General features: G+C 41.1%; 1 protein-coding gene across 1 annotated transcript in view; it reads right to left on the bottom strand.

Moving 5' to 3' along the window:
- The window catches only part of XDH (xanthine dehydrogenase), a 46,211-nt gene that overhangs the window by 13,249 nt on the left and 13,471 nt on the right, over positions 1-19,491 (bottom strand). The window contains exons 7-23 of the mRNA XM_062489345.1: positions 18,728-18,796; positions 17,858-17,926; positions 17,315-17,401; positions 15,943-16,084; positions 15,266-15,358; positions 14,159-14,310; positions 13,213-13,306; positions 12,298-12,407; positions 9,361-9,545; positions 8,447-8,615; positions 7,904-7,993; positions 7,072-7,241; positions 4,584-4,707; positions 4,065-4,184; positions 2,470-2,566; positions 1,318-1,442; positions 506-639 (exon numbers count right to left, since the gene is read on the bottom strand). Of these exons, the coding sequence (XP_062345329.1) occupies positions 506-639; positions 1,318-1,442; positions 2,470-2,566; positions 4,065-4,184; positions 4,584-4,707; positions 7,072-7,241; positions 7,904-7,993; positions 8,447-8,615; positions 9,361-9,545; positions 12,298-12,407; positions 13,213-13,306; positions 14,159-14,310; positions 15,266-15,358; positions 15,943-16,084; positions 17,315-17,401; positions 17,858-17,926; positions 18,728-18,796 (2,030 nt within the window). The remainder of the gene's footprint in view (positions 1-505; positions 640-1,317; positions 1,443-2,469; positions 2,567-4,064; positions 4,185-4,583; positions 4,708-7,071; positions 7,242-7,903; positions 7,994-8,446; positions 8,616-9,360; positions 9,546-12,297; positions 12,408-13,212; positions 13,307-14,158; positions 14,311-15,265; positions 15,359-15,942; positions 16,085-17,314; positions 17,402-17,857; positions 17,927-18,727; positions 18,797-19,491) is intronic.

The following is a 19,491-nucleotide window of genomic DNA, read 5'->3' as shown; positions in this document are numbered from 1 at the left end:
TTGCAGAAGAGCAGACTAATAATGATGCAAGTCTGGTGTAGTAGAGTTTTGAATAGGGAAGAGATTCTCATACCTCTATTAAACAAAACAAAACAAAAAATATCCAAAAAAAAAAAACAACAACAACAAAAAAACATGTCTGGTGCTGGATTTTGAAATGGTTTGAGGTGAAGTGAGGGGGAGAGGCACATAATTTGAGACACAAGAATTTTCAGAGAGAACCAAAGGAATAAAGAATAAGGAGGTTCTTCCCCTTTGCTAGTAAAAGCTGACATTCCCACATAAACTTAGCCCCTCTGGGCAGGTTCAACCCCTCCTACCAGCTAAGAACCTATTAGACACTTCCTTTGAGAAATCCCAAGATTGCTAGAAGTTGTACAGTAAGAAGACATGGAGAGTATTGAAAGTGCTCCAGCACAAATGCAGCTGGAGTGCAGGCTCCAGAAAGAGGCAGCCTGGGACAGTCTGAAGGAAAAAATTCCTGTATCCCCACACCCAAACTTACTTGAAGGCAGCAACAGCCACTACAGATGTCAAAATAGTACTCCTAGTCTCTTTTCCTCCAAATCCTCCTCCCATTCTTTTTACTCGAACCACAACCCGATTTGAAGGCACTCCCAGTGCATTAGCAGCAAACTCCTAAAGAAAAACAAAACAGGACATGTAAGGAGCTCAGCTGGTGTTAAGAGCTAGATGTCAACACATTACCTTCCTGAAACCATTTAAACAGTGCAAATATTGGATTTGATGCAATTGGAGCCAATAAGCCCAGCATTTGATCTCTGAGGGGAAAAAGGCACAGTGCTGCAGCACACAGGGCCAGATTCAGGAAAAGACTGAGGTTACCAAGACACAGGTCTCATTTAGCACAGGGTTTGACATCTATACCACTTCTACTTTACTGAGAGACTTTTGGAGAGTCTTGGTAAGCCAGTAAACAGGCCAAGGGCACCCCATGGTGCCACTAACCTATCTCATGGAATGAGAAAATTGGTACACAGCCAGTGGTTTCACCAACTCTCTTTCTGATGTGTCATTAAAGCATCGTGTCTCCTGAGCAGCTGAGACTCTCTCCAGAAAGGGCTAAGCATGTAATCCCTCTTAACAAAGATGCATTGCCAATAGAAATCTCTGACACCTGCAAGGATATTCAAGACTCCAGCAGGGTGGATAAGAACTTTAGGTGCCATACCCAACTCTAAGCCTGCGTGGTTTTTTAATTGAAGACTGAAATAAGAGCTACTATAATACAACAATTCATCTAATCTGAAACTGAGAAACAAATGCTTTTTTAGGCACTAGGTTAATGAGAAGTACCTGTGTCTTCATTGGGTTTTGGGTTGACACAAAGAGTTCCATCTCACCATCTTCTCCCTTTGGCACAGCCAAAGTACAGTGAGTTTCCAGGTAGAAATGCTCCTGACCACCAATGTACATCTCTCCTATAAAATTGAAAGACATGTTCCATAGAAAGGACATCCCTGGTGTTATAAGGTGTCTCCCATCACATGTTGTCTTCCATCTACTGCCTTTTGTATATGTGTTAACTGACAACCCTTTTCTTTGCCCAGCACTGGATATCACTAGCTCTAAGAAGTGTCTAAATTGACACTTCTGGTTCAATGTTTAAAAAACAACAACCAAAAACAAACAAACAAACAAGCAAGAACCCCTCAAAACAACAAAACACAACAAAAATCTAGACATGCTTCCTTTCTACTTTATAGAAATCTTAATAATAAAACTCAAGTGGCTGGCATTTAAAAAATAAGCTTGTGCACCATGCCATTGATCCAGCATCTCTTAAGATACAATATTTGGTGCCTTTCAAGACTGCCTCAATAACACCACAGAGATAAGAATAAAAATGAATCAAGTATAGTCTAGCTGAGTGGACAAAATACAAGGTAACAGGCTTTGAAACAGAAGAACAAAATAGAAACCCAAAATGTCTCAAGATAATCTAACTGGGAATCAACTCTCTATCACTGCATGCAGCTCTTTGCCAGGACATGTTACCTCGCAGTGCTGAGGGTACAATTTCCAGTCATGCTACACATAACTAAATGTCAAAAACAACCTTTTTTCTCAAGTCGTGGCCCTGATGTGTTCACTTTTGCCCAAGATACAGCCATATGCCAGATTAAAGGAAATTGGTTGTCTGTAAGATTTAGACCAGACTATGACTGGGCAGGGGAAAATTTCAGGAAAGGAAAAAAAAAAACACTTTGTAGAATATTTGCTCAAGAAAAATGTGTCCTTTCATTGAAAAAAAGAGTGCTTTCTGAGGGCACAGCTGGAAGCATCCAGGTCTGTTTGAAACAATAGAATCTGTATGCCAGTCTGAAATTTTATATGAAATTAATTTAGTCCTGCAAGCCTTACTCTCTGTATCATACGCATATAAAGGAGGCTGACAGATTTACACAAACTATACTGTTTAAAAGAATTATTAATGCTTATTCTCACCTTCCAAAATGTGATCAGATTCTTCAAATCCTTTCTTCACATCTCCCTTTTTAATCCTCTTTATATCTTTAAAGAAAGATTGTTTCTCAATCGCTTCCTAGGACACAGAATGACACAATGACTTTTTTGTGTAAGTGGAATGAAATCAAACCTTCCTCTAACTGAAGAATAAATATCCAAGATAAAAAAAACCAAGAATTTATCAGACACCTTCTATGGTAGTAGCCAAGAGACTTGACTAAAAGTGATACTAAAACTTTTGGCAACAAAGCAATTTCACAACCAACACCACAACTGGACAATCTTAAGGTACTCCTTCTGACTTGTTTTACATTGTGGACCCAAAACCTCAAGGCCTGTAACCACCATAGCTATAACTTACAATTGATACTAACTTTTGTCTGTAGCCCATAGGGTGGGAGAAAGGAAATTTTTTTAAAAATAAAATTAAAAAAAAGAGAGAGAGAAAGAGAAAAAGGAATCTCTCAGATAAGTGCAGAAGTAGTTCACTAAGAGAAGTTTAACAAAGGTACTTTCCTTTTGCCAAAACTGAAGCCTTCCATAATGAAAAAAAAACCCCACCGAATATCAAACAACAAAACCAACCAAACAAAAAAACCCAGCATGTTTTTGGTTCCACTCTCACGTTCCCTGGTTGAATAAACTAGAAGCTTCAGTAAAGGCAAAGGTCTCATACATTGTTTGTTAATCCACAAATCATACAAAAAAACCAAAATCTCTGTCCTCAGATGACAGTACTGATGTCTGTATGAGACAGTGCACAGAATCTACTTGCATGAATACAATTCACATTACAAAATACATGGTACAAAATACTGACTATTAAATATATTTCATTAGAATCCTTCTCCACTAAAAGTGGCTTCATACATTTTTCTCATTTCTAGAAATGTTGTGTAGATATTTGCTTTTACTGTCTCAGAAGGAAATCTTGTCAACAAATATTCTAGTTAAAAAAATTAAAAAGCATGAAATGATTACACACGGTTGACATGAATTTCTTCAGCTTTGAGAAAAGCCACTTAAAGACTGTGTCCATACAGTTCACAGCAGGGAGTGAACTCCCAAAAATTAATTTCATCAGCTTAGAAACTAGAAAAGTGGTCTGCAGAAATCTCAGAGAAGCAGTGCAGTGACTGAGCTAGAAAAGACATTTTCACACCTTATTATTGCTTGTTATAAATGAGAGAATGAAGAGGGAATGGGTGTCAATGAAGCCAGCAGAGTCACACCAGAGAATATTAAAAGCAAGCCTCTGTGGTAAGAATGTAACTCACAGTAACCTTGTTTATTTAAACAAATTTCTGTTCAGCACAATAGTATCTCCCCGAGCTGGGTTTATTTGTTTCAGCTTTAAATAGCACAGAAAAAGTTAATGTACTCTAAATCAGTATCAACATAAAGAGACCTTCTTTAGCTTTAAATACACAAATTATTCGTTCTATCCATATCCTATTGCACCCAAAAAGGCAAACAAAATGTCATTAAATGGTTGTTAAATAAGCCCATGTGTGAGAACAGAACTAGACATCAGGGGGACCCAAGCCTGCAGATGCAGAGCTGAGCCATCTTACCTGAATTGTGACAATAGGTTTAAGTTCTTCATACTTAATCTTCACAGCTTTGGCTGCTCTCCTGGAATGTTCCTGTGTGTCTGCAAGGACTGCCCCGATGATATGACCCACACAGGTGACCTAGAGGCAAGATTGGGACCCACCATCATTTGGTGTGTGTTTGCAGTGACAAGAGACTCATGATTGTTCTCTTTCTCTATTCCTATAATGCAGTTTATTCAGACCAGTCCATTAAAAATCAGCCCAGGGAAAATAATCACAAGCAAATTTGGACAGCAATTGAGTGAGTAGGCCTGTCCCAGGGGGCTGCAGCTTAGAGAAGAATCATGGAGATAACACAGAGAGGGGGACAGGGCAAAGGGGCATGGGCCTTATTGAATTGAATTTGGCGCCAAGATTTCTACTGACTCCAGTGCAGTTAGAATTATCTCTATATGAGGTAGAGGACTTGACTGGACAGTATGAGAAATATTATCTCCCGAGCAGCATGATTGAAAAAGGTTATTTTTAGCTACATACCACATCCTTAGCAAAGACAGTCTCATCATTAGCGATGCCAGTGATGTTACTGCCAGGAACATCCTTGGCAGAGACGAAACACACAAACCCAGGAACACTCTGAGCTTCAGAGGTATCTACAGAACTAAGGAAAGAAAGACAATGTTATTTCTCATTTTCTCTTTGTGTAAGTGATTATGAGAATACATTCAGGCCCAATTCCCTCAAATTTGGCTATGCCATGTGAATATCATGTGAGACACTGATAGCGTAATGTATGAGCCTAAATTCATTTGGGATCCATATGAAAATGTTAGTCCTGACTGTGAGACTGATTGCCAGCCTGCTTCTTTGGACTATGTCATACATCTTTTCCCTAAGACATATCTGAACTTGATCCATTTGCCACATGTACTAAAGATACTTTGATGACAAGTTACTGATGCTGTGCCTCCACTGTCTTAGCTGCCATGATTCTTGCCACGAAGGCAAGAATTGACTGGCTATGGATAAATATGAAATTTTAGTGTAGACATATATCATCTGCCATGAGTGAGTCAGGGAGAATTGTTGAAGATCAATCATAAGGAAGCTTCAGGGTTTTTAACAGGATGCAAAAGAAGTGATGCTCAAAAAGACAAAAATCTTCATGAAAGGCTTTCTTTGGTAATCAGCAAAAGAGGTGTCTAACCAAAATACTTGTCTCTTTCAATCATATATAGATTTAAAACTCAGTGATAAAATAACTAAAAAAGGGCAATACAATTTAATTTTTATACTGAGAACTTTGTAATAATGTATTACAAAATACTTTCATGTTTCTTTTGCAATATTCTGTACATAGGCTTTACAGAGAATCAGTTGTGAAGAAGAGCTGTGGCTTTGATTTTGCTGACTGATTTATTGCCTTCTGTAAATTGCTGCAATTTTTTCAGCAACTTGTTTAGATTCCTGAAACTTTGATATAAACTATGCCTGAAAGCAGCTGTTAATACATCCCAGTGAGCCAGACTTTTTTAAAAGACATTAAATGTATGAATGAACTTTCCCACATAACCCTTAGACAGCAGGAACTCAAAATGCTATTTTTCTTTGGAAAGTTCTCTTTCCTGTGTTTCTGCAGCAGTAGCTCAGAAACAACCCCCTAACACTTTCTTTTAGTCACAAATGCAGAGGCAGATGGTGTCTGATTTATGCTTGGTACTCAAAATCTGGCTTGGATGAAGTGGAAGTTTTCAGAGTCAATATTTTGACTGCCAAAATCATAGGTTGAAATACTTTTGTCCCCTGATTAAAAATTCTACTACTTCCTCTACAGAATGTTACAGGCTCCCAGCCTGAAATACGTGTACACAACATAAATGCAAGAGAATGTGTACAGCAACTTCTAGAAAACATTGCATGTTGTGGTCACAAGCATGAATGTGACACCTTCTCTATCTCCCCATCTGCACTGGTGGTAGTAGCAACACTTAAATGTCTGCATTGCACATTGCAACACCTAAAAATTAACTATGATGACAGAGCAGTTTCTTTCATAACCTGGGAGTCACCTACTACATCTGTGCATCCATGACCACCATGCTGCCCATGCCACAGTGGCAAAGCTCTGGACAGGAAGCCTAACTAGGCAGGAAGTGTTGCTTAAGGAATGAACAGCATCTTGCAAGGCTGTTGAGAATGGCACGAGCCAGTAGTCACACAGTGTCCCATATCAAAAAGCTGAGGGAAGATGAGAGCCTGCAGAGTCACCACCATATAAACAAAATTAGGGTTTGTGGGGGACAGCAAGTCCTGCAATAGGACAGCATTAAAATTTACATGAGAAGGTAGATGGCATTACCTGCCAGGATTGGCCTTCAGGAGTTGGTTCTTCACCATTGTTATAAATTAGGTACCAGTCATGCCCTGGATGGACCAGATGTTTTCTGAGACAGCTGCACTTCCAAACACTGCCAACGAGCAGAGCTGCACCTCATAGCTGAAGCCAATTCACAAATTACTTTTGTGCAGAGGGCTTGATCATAGCCAGTGTAGGCAAGCCCCAGTGCATACAGCTGACTCACCAGCAGGAGAGCTGGTAGAACTGCATCTTACAACCCCATTTTTCAGGGAGATAGAAAGAGAATCTTCAAGCCACATGCTTCAGTTAGTGATTAAAATGACATCTCAGCCCCTGTGGTGCTCTCCTACCCTGTTCCTGTTTAATCCTGCATGTCTGAGCGTAAGAGATGGGAAATGTAAAAAGTCTGGCCTAGGCTGAGGGCTTTTGTGCTTCAGCAAAGCCCAAAGTTTGGTGTTGGTTCCCTCACATTCCCACTGACGCAGACTTGCAAGGCAGCCTTCACACACACACACACAGAGCTTGCCTCCGTGTAACAATGTGCAAGAACTGGAGTTCCCACCTAAGCAAAACCCTTTCCCTCACCCACACCCTGACAGATTGATGTTTCCTAAGCCACCAGGCACTGGATGCTTCCAATATTTGGAATTCAGAAATGACACTTACAGGATCTTAGCGTGGGCCTTAGTGCTGGTCACCAGCGTTAAGTACAGCTCGTTCTCATAGTGAGGAATGTCATCACAGTACACAGCTTCTCCACTGGCTTGTTTGGCTGCTGAAACGTGCACAAGAGGCCTGCCCACCATATCTTCCACAGCCTGCCCCTTGGGCACTTCCTGGAGTAAAACATACGGCTGACTACTACTGGCTTGGGTGGAAGGGGATGGAAGCATTGACAGGAGAGCAAAAGGCACTGTGAGACATTCTAGTGAATGGGGAATGGGACAGGGGCTCAATCGTGTGCGAAAGGAAGGTAAACAAGATGTCACAAGATGTTGCTACACAGAAGGGAGCTTGTAGGGAATGAAGTGAAAGGAGTTTGGGTTTTGAAATTGCTATGGAAAGGAAGGGTTTGATTTTTACATCTTGCACAAAAGGTTCAAGGTCTGAAACTGGATTCTGCTCTCAAAGCTGAAGAGAATGGATCACTAACAGAGAAATAAACATCCTGAGCATGAAGCCTGAGAGATGCCAAGAAAGACAGGCTATAACTGGGGAAAGCAGAAGGGGAATTTCAGTCTGGATACAGAGCTGGCTACAGGAGGAATAGCAATTTTTATAAAGCTCTCAGCAACAGTCTTGGGCAATGACAGGAAAGAATAGTATCCTGAAGTGAGGAAAAGTTTGAGACCCAAATACAAGCTTCATGCATGGCATTATAAAAGTTTATGTGGTGACCATACTCAGGGAGACAAGAATATAAAAAGCACAGTTTGAGCTAAAGAAAAACCTGCATCTATGTCATGCTGACACTGCTACTTGGAAAGCTGTTACTTACCTGGAAGAGCTGGGCATTTGCAATGGGATCTTTGTGAAAGAGCTCTGTAGCACTGATGTAGTTTGAAGGGACAGGCTCACTCATCATTTTCTGCCAGAGACATATTAAAGAAAATCACCTTCCTTTCCAATTCTTTTCTCACTTCCCCTAGTAGCTCAAGGTATTTTCCATTCTCCATCTCCCATTTACAGTAATCCATAATCTACTGAGTTAAAGGCAAACAAGGCTCAGGCTCTGTGCCAAGAGAAATTACAGAGCCACAAGACCACTTGTAATGCAGCAAATGGGAGAAGTCCAGGAATCATCCTGTGAATCCACAGAGCTACACCCTTCCACCACAAGGGGAGGGTGCCACGAGGAAGCAAGTGGGAAGACACGCAAGTCACTTATGCAAGCAGTAGAGTGGCTCTGGCACCTATTGCAGCATGGATTTTGTTATCAGGCTGGACTCTTCTCAAATCTGAACCCTCCCCATGCCTTCCCCACCAAAGCAGCACAAAGAGGTTCTCCTTCCCCAAATCTGCCTTCCCAAGAAGCACTCACAGTGCCACTCTTGCTCAGTTTCTGAAGGACTGTCAGGTAGAACTTGAAGAAGAAGCTGAGGGTGAGTGTGCGTCGGAAATCCACCATCCCCCCAGGAGCAGAAGGAGACAGATCCATCTCACCCGACAGTAAGGAGCAGGCATCCTGCAGCAGCTTCTCATTCCAGTCTCTGCAGGGGAACAAAGGTGACACAGAGACCTTGTTCAGACCTAAATTCATCAGGGCACAGAATCACAGAATATGCTGAACTGGAAGGGCCCCATCAGGATCATGGAGTCCAGCTCCTGGCCCTGCACAGATCACCCCAAGAGTCACACCAGGTGCCTGAGAGCACTGCCCAAATGCTTCTTGAGCTCTGTCAGGCTTGGTGCTGTGACCACTGCCCTGGGGAATGTCCAGCAGGTTTCTCTGGGTGAAAAACTTCCCTGATATCCAACCTAAACCTCCTCTGACACAGCTTCATGCTGCTCCCATGAGCTGTCAAGCAGTAGCCACCAGTTCTATCTGCTCATAGCCCATGTGTGTGCTTTGCTGTCATCTTGGGCTCTTTTTACCTTCCATAAAGACATGGCAAAGCTACTGCATGATAAAAGCACTGATTTTTCCATTCAGTTTGAAATGAACACAGTTTTGTAGATCATGAACACATCTAGCTTCTGTCCACTTCAACTGATGAGCAAATTTAGCAAAAAAATGGTTCTCTGAATAAGAGAATAGCATGGATCTTTGAGGGTAAGGCATACTGCAGGAAGCAAGGCATTACACAAAACACACTGCTGCAGAAGCATAACTATACTTCTTCCCCTTCGATGTACTTTTCAAGAGGATTTAGGATGTTTTAGATATTTAAACTGCTCCTGAAAAAAACAGCACAGTTCCATTAGACAGTCTTTTTATCACAGAAAAACTCCTGCCTGCCAGTGAGTTCCTTGCAAGTTTTTAGTGCCAAGACAGTGGTAGGAGCCATTCCTCCATAGCTTAGTTTTATCTCGTCCACTCGGCTTGTGCCATCTTGGAACAGGACTCTCATCCCACAGGTCACAATAGCAATGTCATCCTCACGACGGGAAGCCTGCTTGAAAGCTGAGAAGTATTCACCCTGGAAGACATAAAAAATATTTCTTTCTTCTCTGCCTTGGCATGCTTTGGAGTGTACAAGCTGTTTACCTATCTCTATGTGCATGAGCTATTCCAGGGAACAGTATCTTTTTGATCCATTGTGCAGGGCCAAGCAGGACATGTTTGTTCAGGCAGCACCGTTTATTTTCACATAATTCAATGATTAATTCTAATGTATTAGTTCAGTGGTTGTTACCAAGCCTAGGACTGTGGGGAAGCAAACTTTGACAGAGATCTGCTTGTACCTGTCACATTTTTCCATATCTGAAGAGGAAGAGACAAGACAGATTGTTTGCGCATAAACAAAACTACAATTTCTCAGCAAGTTTTTCTTCTTCCCAGGCTGCTAAGATGGAAGTCTAATCAGCAAAACCCATATCCTAAACCACTCCCCTTCAGAAGTCTTTGAAATCTGCAAGAGCTGAAATCAGTAATCTCAAATGTCTTTCAGTTCGAGTAGACCAGACTAATTAATAAAAGAAAATTTAATCTGTTACTGGAAACAGAATTCTCAGTTACTATCCTGGTCTCCACAGAGCAAGGAAATTCTTGTAAATGCACCAGCAACTACAGCACACAAAACTCGAGCAGCTCTCTTATGAAGAGTGGCTGCCAATATGAGATTGACACTCTATCAGAATGCATCATGTAATGGTGACACCCTGGAGTCACAGCATGGTCAGACCTCTTGCCTGTACTGCAGCTGAGGACAGATTGCTGTTCAGGCACCCTGCAGACCAAGAGGGGAATCAGATCTGATGTCTTTGCACTGCCCTTCTGGAGAGTTTTCTGACAAGTTTCCTCTCTAATAGCTCAGCCAAGTGACTCCACACAGCAGAGCAGCCTGCTTCATCAATTACTTCTAATCTGAAGTGGACAGTAATTCTTTCACTATTGGATAGAACAATTTCTCTCCTGTTGACAATGACAACAGTTTCACAAGAGGCCCCTTTTGTGCATTAAGGACTTGTTACTGGAGATATAACTGAAGGATGTGCTTCATTTCCTGAATTTAAATAATTACTCAGCAGCCAGCAGATAATAGCAGAGGAGCATCAATAGTATCCTTCCAGTGAGTATATTCTGTCACTCTGCTTGTTAAAACAATTAGCTTTCAAAGAGGAGAAAAAGCTCCTCTCTTTCTGCATAATCAAGAGATTTCCAATAACATGATTGCAACCAGAGGGCAATATTGCCTGCACTCCTCACAAGACACCTTAATTTTCTTCATTCAGAGTCCTGTGGGAGGAAAGGTACTCATGACCTTTCCTCACCAGGAGTGTAGGTAAGTGAACCATCATATGCCTGGCCTGGGTCTCTTGGCAAACAACAGAGCATGTTAATTCTTTCTGCTGTTTGGCTAGTCTTGATGTGACAAGTTACATGAATGGAAGGCCTAACCAGTTTCAAACAAAGATAAACCAAAAAGTCCTATCTAGCTGTGTGCTGAAACCGCCCTGCTTTCATTCATGAGGAAACCACAGCTGCAGAAAATGTTGCCTGCTACATGCCAATGCTTTCAGACATGCCCTGAAGAACTTCAGCCTCCTTATTTGTGAGCAAAGATCAGCCAAGAAACCATGAAGTTGAGAGTTCAAAAGTTGTTTTAGCTTTTCAGATCAATGAGCTGCATATAACCTAGGGCTGAAGCCACTGCCCCTGCTTGTAAACATCTGTTTTGTGAAATTGCCATAAGACTGTCATACGGATGGAGGAATATGGTGTTTTCCATTGGCAACCTCAAGTGTGTTTCTCATTTTGGCAAAAAAATGATGCTTTTATTACGTGACCAAAGAAGATTTGCTCAGAAATAGATGGAAAAATTGCCATAAATAAAATAGGTTTCTTCCTTCAGTAGTTAAATTTAAAAAAAAATTGAGAGGATGGACAAGGGATCTGTTAGTTCTCTCCCATAATACAATGGCATTTCTAGCAAATCAGCATTTTCCATTTATAAAGAAAACGTGCCACCATACTGCAAATCCTTGCATCTTGTTACTTGGAGCCACAAGCCCTCAGAAGGTAAGCACCTTCACTGGCATAAAATAAGTTTGATGTTCTCAGCCCTAAAGGAAAAAGCAAGGTTTTACTTCTTAGACACTGAATCAATTGTGGGTTATGCTGGTACAGCAGAGAAATGGCCATTGTTTCATTTGAAGCAAATTGTGCAGCCTCATTTGAAGTTGCAAGTCCACGTGGCCAAAATGCCCTAATAGCCAATCTTTGTGGTTTACATCTTGCAAGACAAGAATGCAGAAACTGAGCTTCCCTTTCATCCATACAGACTTTTCTCAATTTCTTTTCAAATTTCAACTCACAGAAATTAATCATGAATCTTTGGCACATTAACTTCACTCTATATGAGAAACTGCTAAAATCTTTTTTGTTCTACTTTTCAAGCGGAACTTCTACCTCTGGGAACATCATTTTGACGCTTTTCATCTTACTAAATGCACTCAAAAAGCTTCAGATAATAAAGTGAAATTTCTCCTTCTTGCACTACAAAAATTCTTGGGCTTTCTGTACTTTATCATATAGCCCTGCTCCCCTTGTTTGTGAACAATAGTGTGCTGCCGGATTTTCTCCAAATAATTCACTTGCTTTCCTGGTCCACTTGGGACTACATAAGCATTTGGGGGTCGGTCAGGAAAAAGGTGCCTAACTTTGAAAACAACACTCAAACAAGAGCATTTTAGCTCCACAGACAGTGAAGTTCTTTCTTACGAGCTTACCTTTTTGCTGTAGGGTATTTCAACAGAGAGAAGTATTTCTTCAGGCTTAACTATTGTCTTTCTGTAGCCAGTGAAAAACTTCTCATCCATCGTGACCGTCCTTTTGCCCTCTGAAGAGCAAGGGGATATCAATGGTGAGTAAATGAAGAATGGCAACAGTATGTGTGGAAAAGCCTTCAAACCACACAAATCCCTCTTGATATGATATCTGGTTTCATTTTTCCACTCTCTTTCACCAAATCAGGAAAATCTTTCTCAGATTTACTTAGGTATTTATGGAATCTATGACAACTTCTTCCTTCATATTAGATTTTCTTTGCACAGGAACTGATCAGAGACCTCCTTCTTTCTTTATCTAATTAAAGCTCAGCTTCCAGGTGAGCCAGTTTCCAACACTCCAGTGAAATCCCCCTCTTTCTCTTTTCCATAGCCTGCACACAAACCAGCACTCAGTCCACTGATCAGACAGTCCCCTTACTTCAAGGATCCTATTTTTTAAAAAATTTCCTAAGAACAAATGAAAACTGAGATGCTTGGCTTTCTTCTTAGAAAAAAGAAACAAGTTTCAGCCTTTATTGGAATAAAACAGAAGGATTAAATTAAGATAGTGATAAACTATTTCTTGCCTTTTATTTTTCATTAATACACATCTTCAACCAGCTCTTCACAAGGACATGTCTGTAAGTACATACACAGTACCAGAGATTCCATCCGGCACAGAAGTTCAAAATTCTTTAGGAAGCCAACCTTATGTCTAGCTTTAGAACTTTAGCCTCAAAAAGTGTGAAAACACTGAAGAATCAGACTAATAATGTTAATTTCCAATTTCAAGTTCTGGCCTGACCTAACAACCCATGGCAGAGGACTGCTGACTCCCATTCCCCTCAGTGCCACAGGGAAATGTAAGTAACTCACCTTTAGATACCAAAGTCAGTTTGCTTCCACTTGCCATTAACACAGGATTTAAGTCAGAAATTGGGCTTGCTGTCATTATGTTCCCACCAATAGCCTAGAGTGAAAATAATGCATCAGGTAAATATTAAAAATCTAAGCAATTTCTGGCCTTTAATTAATTGGGAAACCTAAACCCCACAAAATCAGATGCTGTCTCAAACAATATTAACATTTGCCTGAAACATATTTAGAGCAGTGTTCTGTTAATGCATCGAGACTACCTTATGCTCAAACCTCCTATGCACAATCATGCCAAAATTCAATCACTGTATCTGCTGTTAAGGGAGGATCTATGAAACTAAAAAGAGTATTTTCAGTAGCAATCAGGAATCAAGGTTTTCGGCTCCAAAACAAATGTATAGCGTAGTGTCTTGTGGAACAAAAGTTCCTCTTTGGTATGTTGGTTTAACTGCTTGCTTGATTTTTTTTTTTTTTTTTTTTTTTTTTTTTTTTTTTTTTTGTTAGAGCACATGGAGTTTGAACATACCTTCCCCTTTAAAACTAGAGGAAAATTTGCCAGATCTGATATATTAACACTATGACTGTCCTAGTTGTCATGGCAATACACGCATCTGCTTCTTTGAAGTTTGTCCAGCAATCTAAATACCTTTTTTTTTTTAATTAGCCAAATATCACTACATTTCCCCCCACCTGGTGATAACAGCAGTGGAAGAACTTGACAACTGCCATGTTTCCCTTGCTTGCTAAATGTGCAACAGCAGTGCAGCACAGACACTAGCTGAGACCCCACCACTTTCTGGGGTTGATTTTTGTGTGCTGGTTTCTTTCCCAAGGTTTGCAAACATTCTCCTGTGAGATACACAAGGCACCCCAACAATACATGAGGCAGGGCAGCTCCTCAAACTGAGCTTTTGACTACAGCCGCTGGTGCTCCTGAGTCACTTACAGCAACATTCCTGATCTGTGGCCCTGCAAACCAGCGCAGCTGTTCCAGGATAGCCTGGAAGATCTCTGTTTTGTATGGAGGAAGGTCTGCCACAGCTTTTTTCATCACCTCCTCTACTGACTTCAAGGTACAGGCAGCACCGATGGTGACCCCTGTAAACAAACCAAGGAAAAGAATTGTTGCTCTCCAAAATGCTGAGGTACAGAAGGACAGTTACTGTGTCTGCAAAGCTTAGATGTCACTGAGTTCAATTAGACCTTCAGTTACACCAGACTATTTAGAATGTAGTGCATGTAAACACCACAGTCTCAGAACAGAATACACCTTTAAACCACAGCTCATGCTGGTGCTGTCTCCTACATGATAGTAACACACCACCCTTTTGCATCAGTATATTATTAACAATATTGGCCTCCTATAGGTATTAGTTTGTCCTTTGAGAAGTGAACTCCATCTCCTTTCCAGTTTTCACACTTTAAATATCCTACCAGACATTGGGCCATGTGCACTAAATTGTCCTAGATACTTCTGTTTGTAAGACTGACCCATTTCCACCACAAAGCTAAAGGCAATGGAATTATAGAATTGTTAAGGTTGGAAAACACCTCCAAAGATCACAGAGCCCTGCCTCTGACTGAACACCACCATGTCAGCTAAACCACAGCACTCAAAGTAATGTCCAGTCATTTCTTGCACACTTCCAGTGGTGGCTACTCCATTACCCCCATGGGCAGCCCAGTCCAGTGCTAGACCATGCTTTCAACTGGAGAAATTCTTCCTGATTTCTATCTGAACATCTGGCACAGCTTGAGGCAGTCTCCTCTTGTCCTGTCACTTGTTACCTGGGAGAAGTGACTGACCCCCACCTTGCTACATCCTCCTTTCAGGGAGTTGTAGAAAGTGATAAGGCCACCACTGAACCTCCTTTTCTCCAGGCTAAACATCCCCAGCTCACTATTTTACATATCACTCACTTGATTTCCTGCATGGGAAAGGTATAACGCATACAGAAAACAATCTGTAATCTGGGGATCTTCCTTCACATCCTCTTTATTATTCCAGGGAATTCCCACTCACCTTGCAGGTGTTCTGCCTCTTTTTGCTCACCTGTTTCCGTGTGCTGAACAGCATTCATTTCAGGGATCCATGCTGGTGCTATAATCACTGGATACAACAGGTTCTTTAACCTCATCTCAATACCTTAAGGAAAAGACACTGTTTGGTACTTGTGTGACATGGCTACTGTTGTACATAATCCTTCAGGAAAGAAAAATTAATACAATAAACCCCACAGAATTTAGTAATTATTTAATGAACCAATTGCTCAAGGCAACAGAATTACTAAATATGCCTGAACTCTCCTCCTCAGCACTTATGTTTGCAAAGGTATCCATTTGATGTGAGAAGGCAGTAAGATTTCAAGTTCTGAGAGTTTTCTCACTGAAAAGTCCTTCAAAATGCAGCTTTCACAACTGAATTAATTTGATTATGGAGACATTTTATGCTGCATCACTCTTCTCTTTTCAAAATTCCATAATATAGCAAAAATGCTCAGGGATCTGGATTAGCATTTTTTTTTTCACCTGACACAGCAAGGAATGGAGAAAAACATTCACTGTGAGATTAATTTACCTGAGAGGAAAATCTGTTCCTACAAACAAGCTGAAAATAAATAGCTTTTTAAAAGCAATGACACAAAAAAGGTTTAGATTTGCACTCTTCTCACTAAATACTTAATGGAAGGTTTTCCAGCTGCCAAAATAAGCATCAGCTCTTTCTCTTACCCACTTCTGTGTTCCCCACAACGAGTTTGGCATTGGGGTACTGGGATTTGAGAGCCACCAGTTCATTGAGAGTTGTGGGCTGGATCCACATCACACGTTCACCTTTGAAACACATCTGCTTCCGCTGTTTGTTACTCTGAGTCTGCAGAAGAGAATTCAGATAGAGCTCAGCCCCTACATCGAGCCAAGAATCCCTGCTCACCTGCTGCCTGTGCCATGCTGGGCTCCATCTCAGCTGAGTTACTGACAGGGGGCTGGGATATCCACACAGTTCTTGGCAGCTTGCCATTCCCCACCTTTCTGCCAGCAGTGATGAATGCCTTTCTCATGCTGACAAAAGTTGTCCCTTCCTGATACTGCCCAATGCATCCTACTGCCACATCTCCTTAGCAAGACCTGTGCCAGCAAGCTCCATCGACCAAAGTTCTGGCTCATGCCTGTGGTTTCAGTTGCTTCAATGGGTTTTCCATTGTCATCTCAATCCAAAAATGTCAGTCTTTAGCAGTGATGAATTGCAATTACCTGCTAGGCAAGGTTCTGATTCCCTTTTTAACTACATCATCCAGTGACTGAAGAAAACATGAGATCAACCCTTGGGCAGGAGAACATCTTGGAGAAGAAATAGAGAAGCCCCATCTCAAGCTGAATACATCTTATGCTATGGTCTAAGGGAACCTACTCATGCTGTAGCTCATGACACATTTAAGATGGGTACAGCAGCAGAATGTTGTTAAATGTGAAGGAAGCTGTAAATGTGTCATGTTCTGGATTAGATTCCTGGCTGAGACACATCGCTTGGGGGGAGGATCCCAGAAAAAGATAGGAATGAAACATGGAGAGAAACTAATCTCACCTAACTTTTGATGTCACTGTGAGCCAACTAACTTTTACTCCTGCTATGGTGAGGGAAATTTTTTGAAAAGACAACTATTTGAGGTATGTATTCAGGTACATCCTGTAGCTCCTACTTCACTTCCTACGCTATAAAGGGAACACAGGGAGACAAGCTCAGATATATCTGTATTTGATGTAGAAGTTCACATCTGACCTAGTAAATTGACATTTGGATTTTAGCTACTGTTCCACCCCCAGACAGGCAGTGACTGGGAAGGAAGACAACCCAAGAGCAGAGACACATATGGTGAGAACCAGAAAGAAAGCCAGACAGCTGGAGCAGGCACCTGACCTGCATATTTCTTTTAAACCACCCTGGCTGAAATACATTCTGTTTTATAAAACAGGGAAGGATTCATGCCCAAGCATTTTCTTTCATTAGCAGCCATTTTTGCCCTGCCATTTCCTGCATCACTCAAACCTTGTACAGAACAACTAAATCAACAAATAACTGCTACTTCTTTCTGAATGAACTTACCATTAACTCAGGTGGGAAGATTGGCTCCTGTGTGGGATCCAGTGGCTGGAACTCAGAGGAATTGAACAGGCTGGAGGATGTTATGGTCTATGACAGAGAAAATGCAAATGGCTAGTGACTGAGGAGTAAGCTCTCTACATACAACCATTACTCATTCCTCTCTCTACTCAAATCCCTGTTACTATTTCATAGAGCAAAATACAGCAAACACAGCAAAGTTATGCCACCTGATCTAGCATTTCAGGTTCTTCAGTCATATTTTTCTGATTCCCCTGCATGTCTTGTCAGAACCCTCAACCCTGAACACACTAATACATTTTTGTCAACCAAAAGTGACATCCCTTTCACATTGGCATGTTATATCATGTCAAATATACCTTTTCTGAGGTAAGCTCTTGTGACCATAAAATATAAATAAGTCTAAATTGCCTTGTATAAATATTGCTAAAATAGAAGTACTGAGTTTGGCCATACAAGGAGCCAGATCTAAGACTTTAAAACATCAGAAATAAAGGAAAAACTACTAGCTGAGAGGCACCTTACCATACTGTCTTCTTTTCCATTCATGCAGCAGCCCGGACCATTGGCTTTTCCTCCACAGCAGCCCCCATTCTGAAGAAGAAACAAGCACACTTCAAATACTCCAAACAAAGTCAGAACATTGTAACTTTTACAGAATATAGTCCTCCCCTTTCATCAATCCCTGGAATTCAGAAATTTGCAGTAATTTTTTTTTAATAAACTGCTTGAAAGAAAGGACTCCAAGCAGTCTTAATTGTTGGAGCATTCCATGCAACGCTGTATGTTTCTTAAAAAACAATCCACAGAAATTCCCTGGAAATTTCTGGTAAAGAATTTCATTATATTCTCTTTTTCCTAAATTAATTTTGTACTCACACTACCTTATGCACTAATTTCTTCTTTCCATTCCCTCATTTGTTTTGTACCTAGACTGGTACATACAATGTGATGAACTTTTTTCCCTCCAGATATTCCAAAATATTCCAGTTGTACAGTTTTGGAACAGAGAGGCAATTACTTCATACATCACTGGATGGCAAAGTTTGGGAAAGATCACAGTGGAGAATTTAGAGCTGTTTTCACAGAAAGATGTATCACTTCAGTGCACCAGCAGCTGGTAACATACTGCTTACTGTTGTCACCATGCTATTTCACAGAAGGGTTGCACCTTGCAGACTCAGAAGGAACATCACTGTTTTAACACCCACGTCATGATGGCCATTCATGCTAATCAGGACATACACAGTCCCAGCATTTTCCAAGAGACAGACAACAAAAACAGCTCGGAGAACTCTGAGTATCTGCACCACAGCAGGGCCAGAGAGGTGACTAATATCAAGGTTCCAATGTTATACTGAAAATTGAGGTTATGGGTTTTAACATTCAGCTTACCGTGGCATTTTCCCTCCCACTACGACAGCATCCAGTGCCATTGGCAACTCTGCCACAGCAACTCATGTCCTGTGGTAAGAAAAACTGTTCTGAGAAAAAATGTTCAGATTCCAAGGAAATTAAAGAGGGTTGATCCCCTTTTGAGAGAAATATCCAAAGCAGAAGGAAGCTGCAAACCAAGCAGGTGTTTCTATTGCCAATGGAAGGCAATATCCGGAAGTGTCATGGCCACTGTACTGATAAACCTCTTCTTCTGGTTTGCAACTATTCTGACCATTCAACCATTATCTCTGGAGCTGTGAGGAGACATCCAGAGATGACTGAAAGGAAAAAGCACATACAGTACAATACCAGTACTCTACCACCAGGCAGACCATCTGCCTTCATTTTCAATCTGATTCCTATTAGTTTCATTTCTTGAAATGCTCGTTTTCTGGGAGAGGCAGGAAACTGTAGATGCCTGTTCACATTCCACCTGCGAATCACAATTTTGTTGATCACTATCAAAGGTCAACAGAAACCACTGTATGGGCTGTGTAGAATCCCTTCCTCTCCCTGGCATCTCTTTTTCAGGCTTATGTGCACTCAGTGCTTCCCTGTATGGAAGTCAGATTGCTACAGATGGGATCCTTGCTCCAGTTCTCTGAATCTTCTTCTATTCTGCTATACCCTGTTAGAGATGAGAGCAGCAAAGCTGCACAGAGTACTCAAGTGTAGGAAGAGCCATGGAAGTGTTTTCTGTTTTTGTATCCCATTCTATTCTC

This window comes from Cinclus cinclus, chromosome 3 (genome assembly GCF_963662255.1).
Source record: "Cinclus cinclus chromosome 3, bCinCin1.1, whole genome shotgun sequence".
In the NCBI taxonomy this organism is placed as follows: Eukaryota; Metazoa; Chordata; class Aves; order Passeriformes; family Cinclidae; genus Cinclus; species Cinclus cinclus.
Note: the sequence above shows the minus strand (reverse complement) of the source record. Positions and strands in the feature narration are given on the sequence as shown.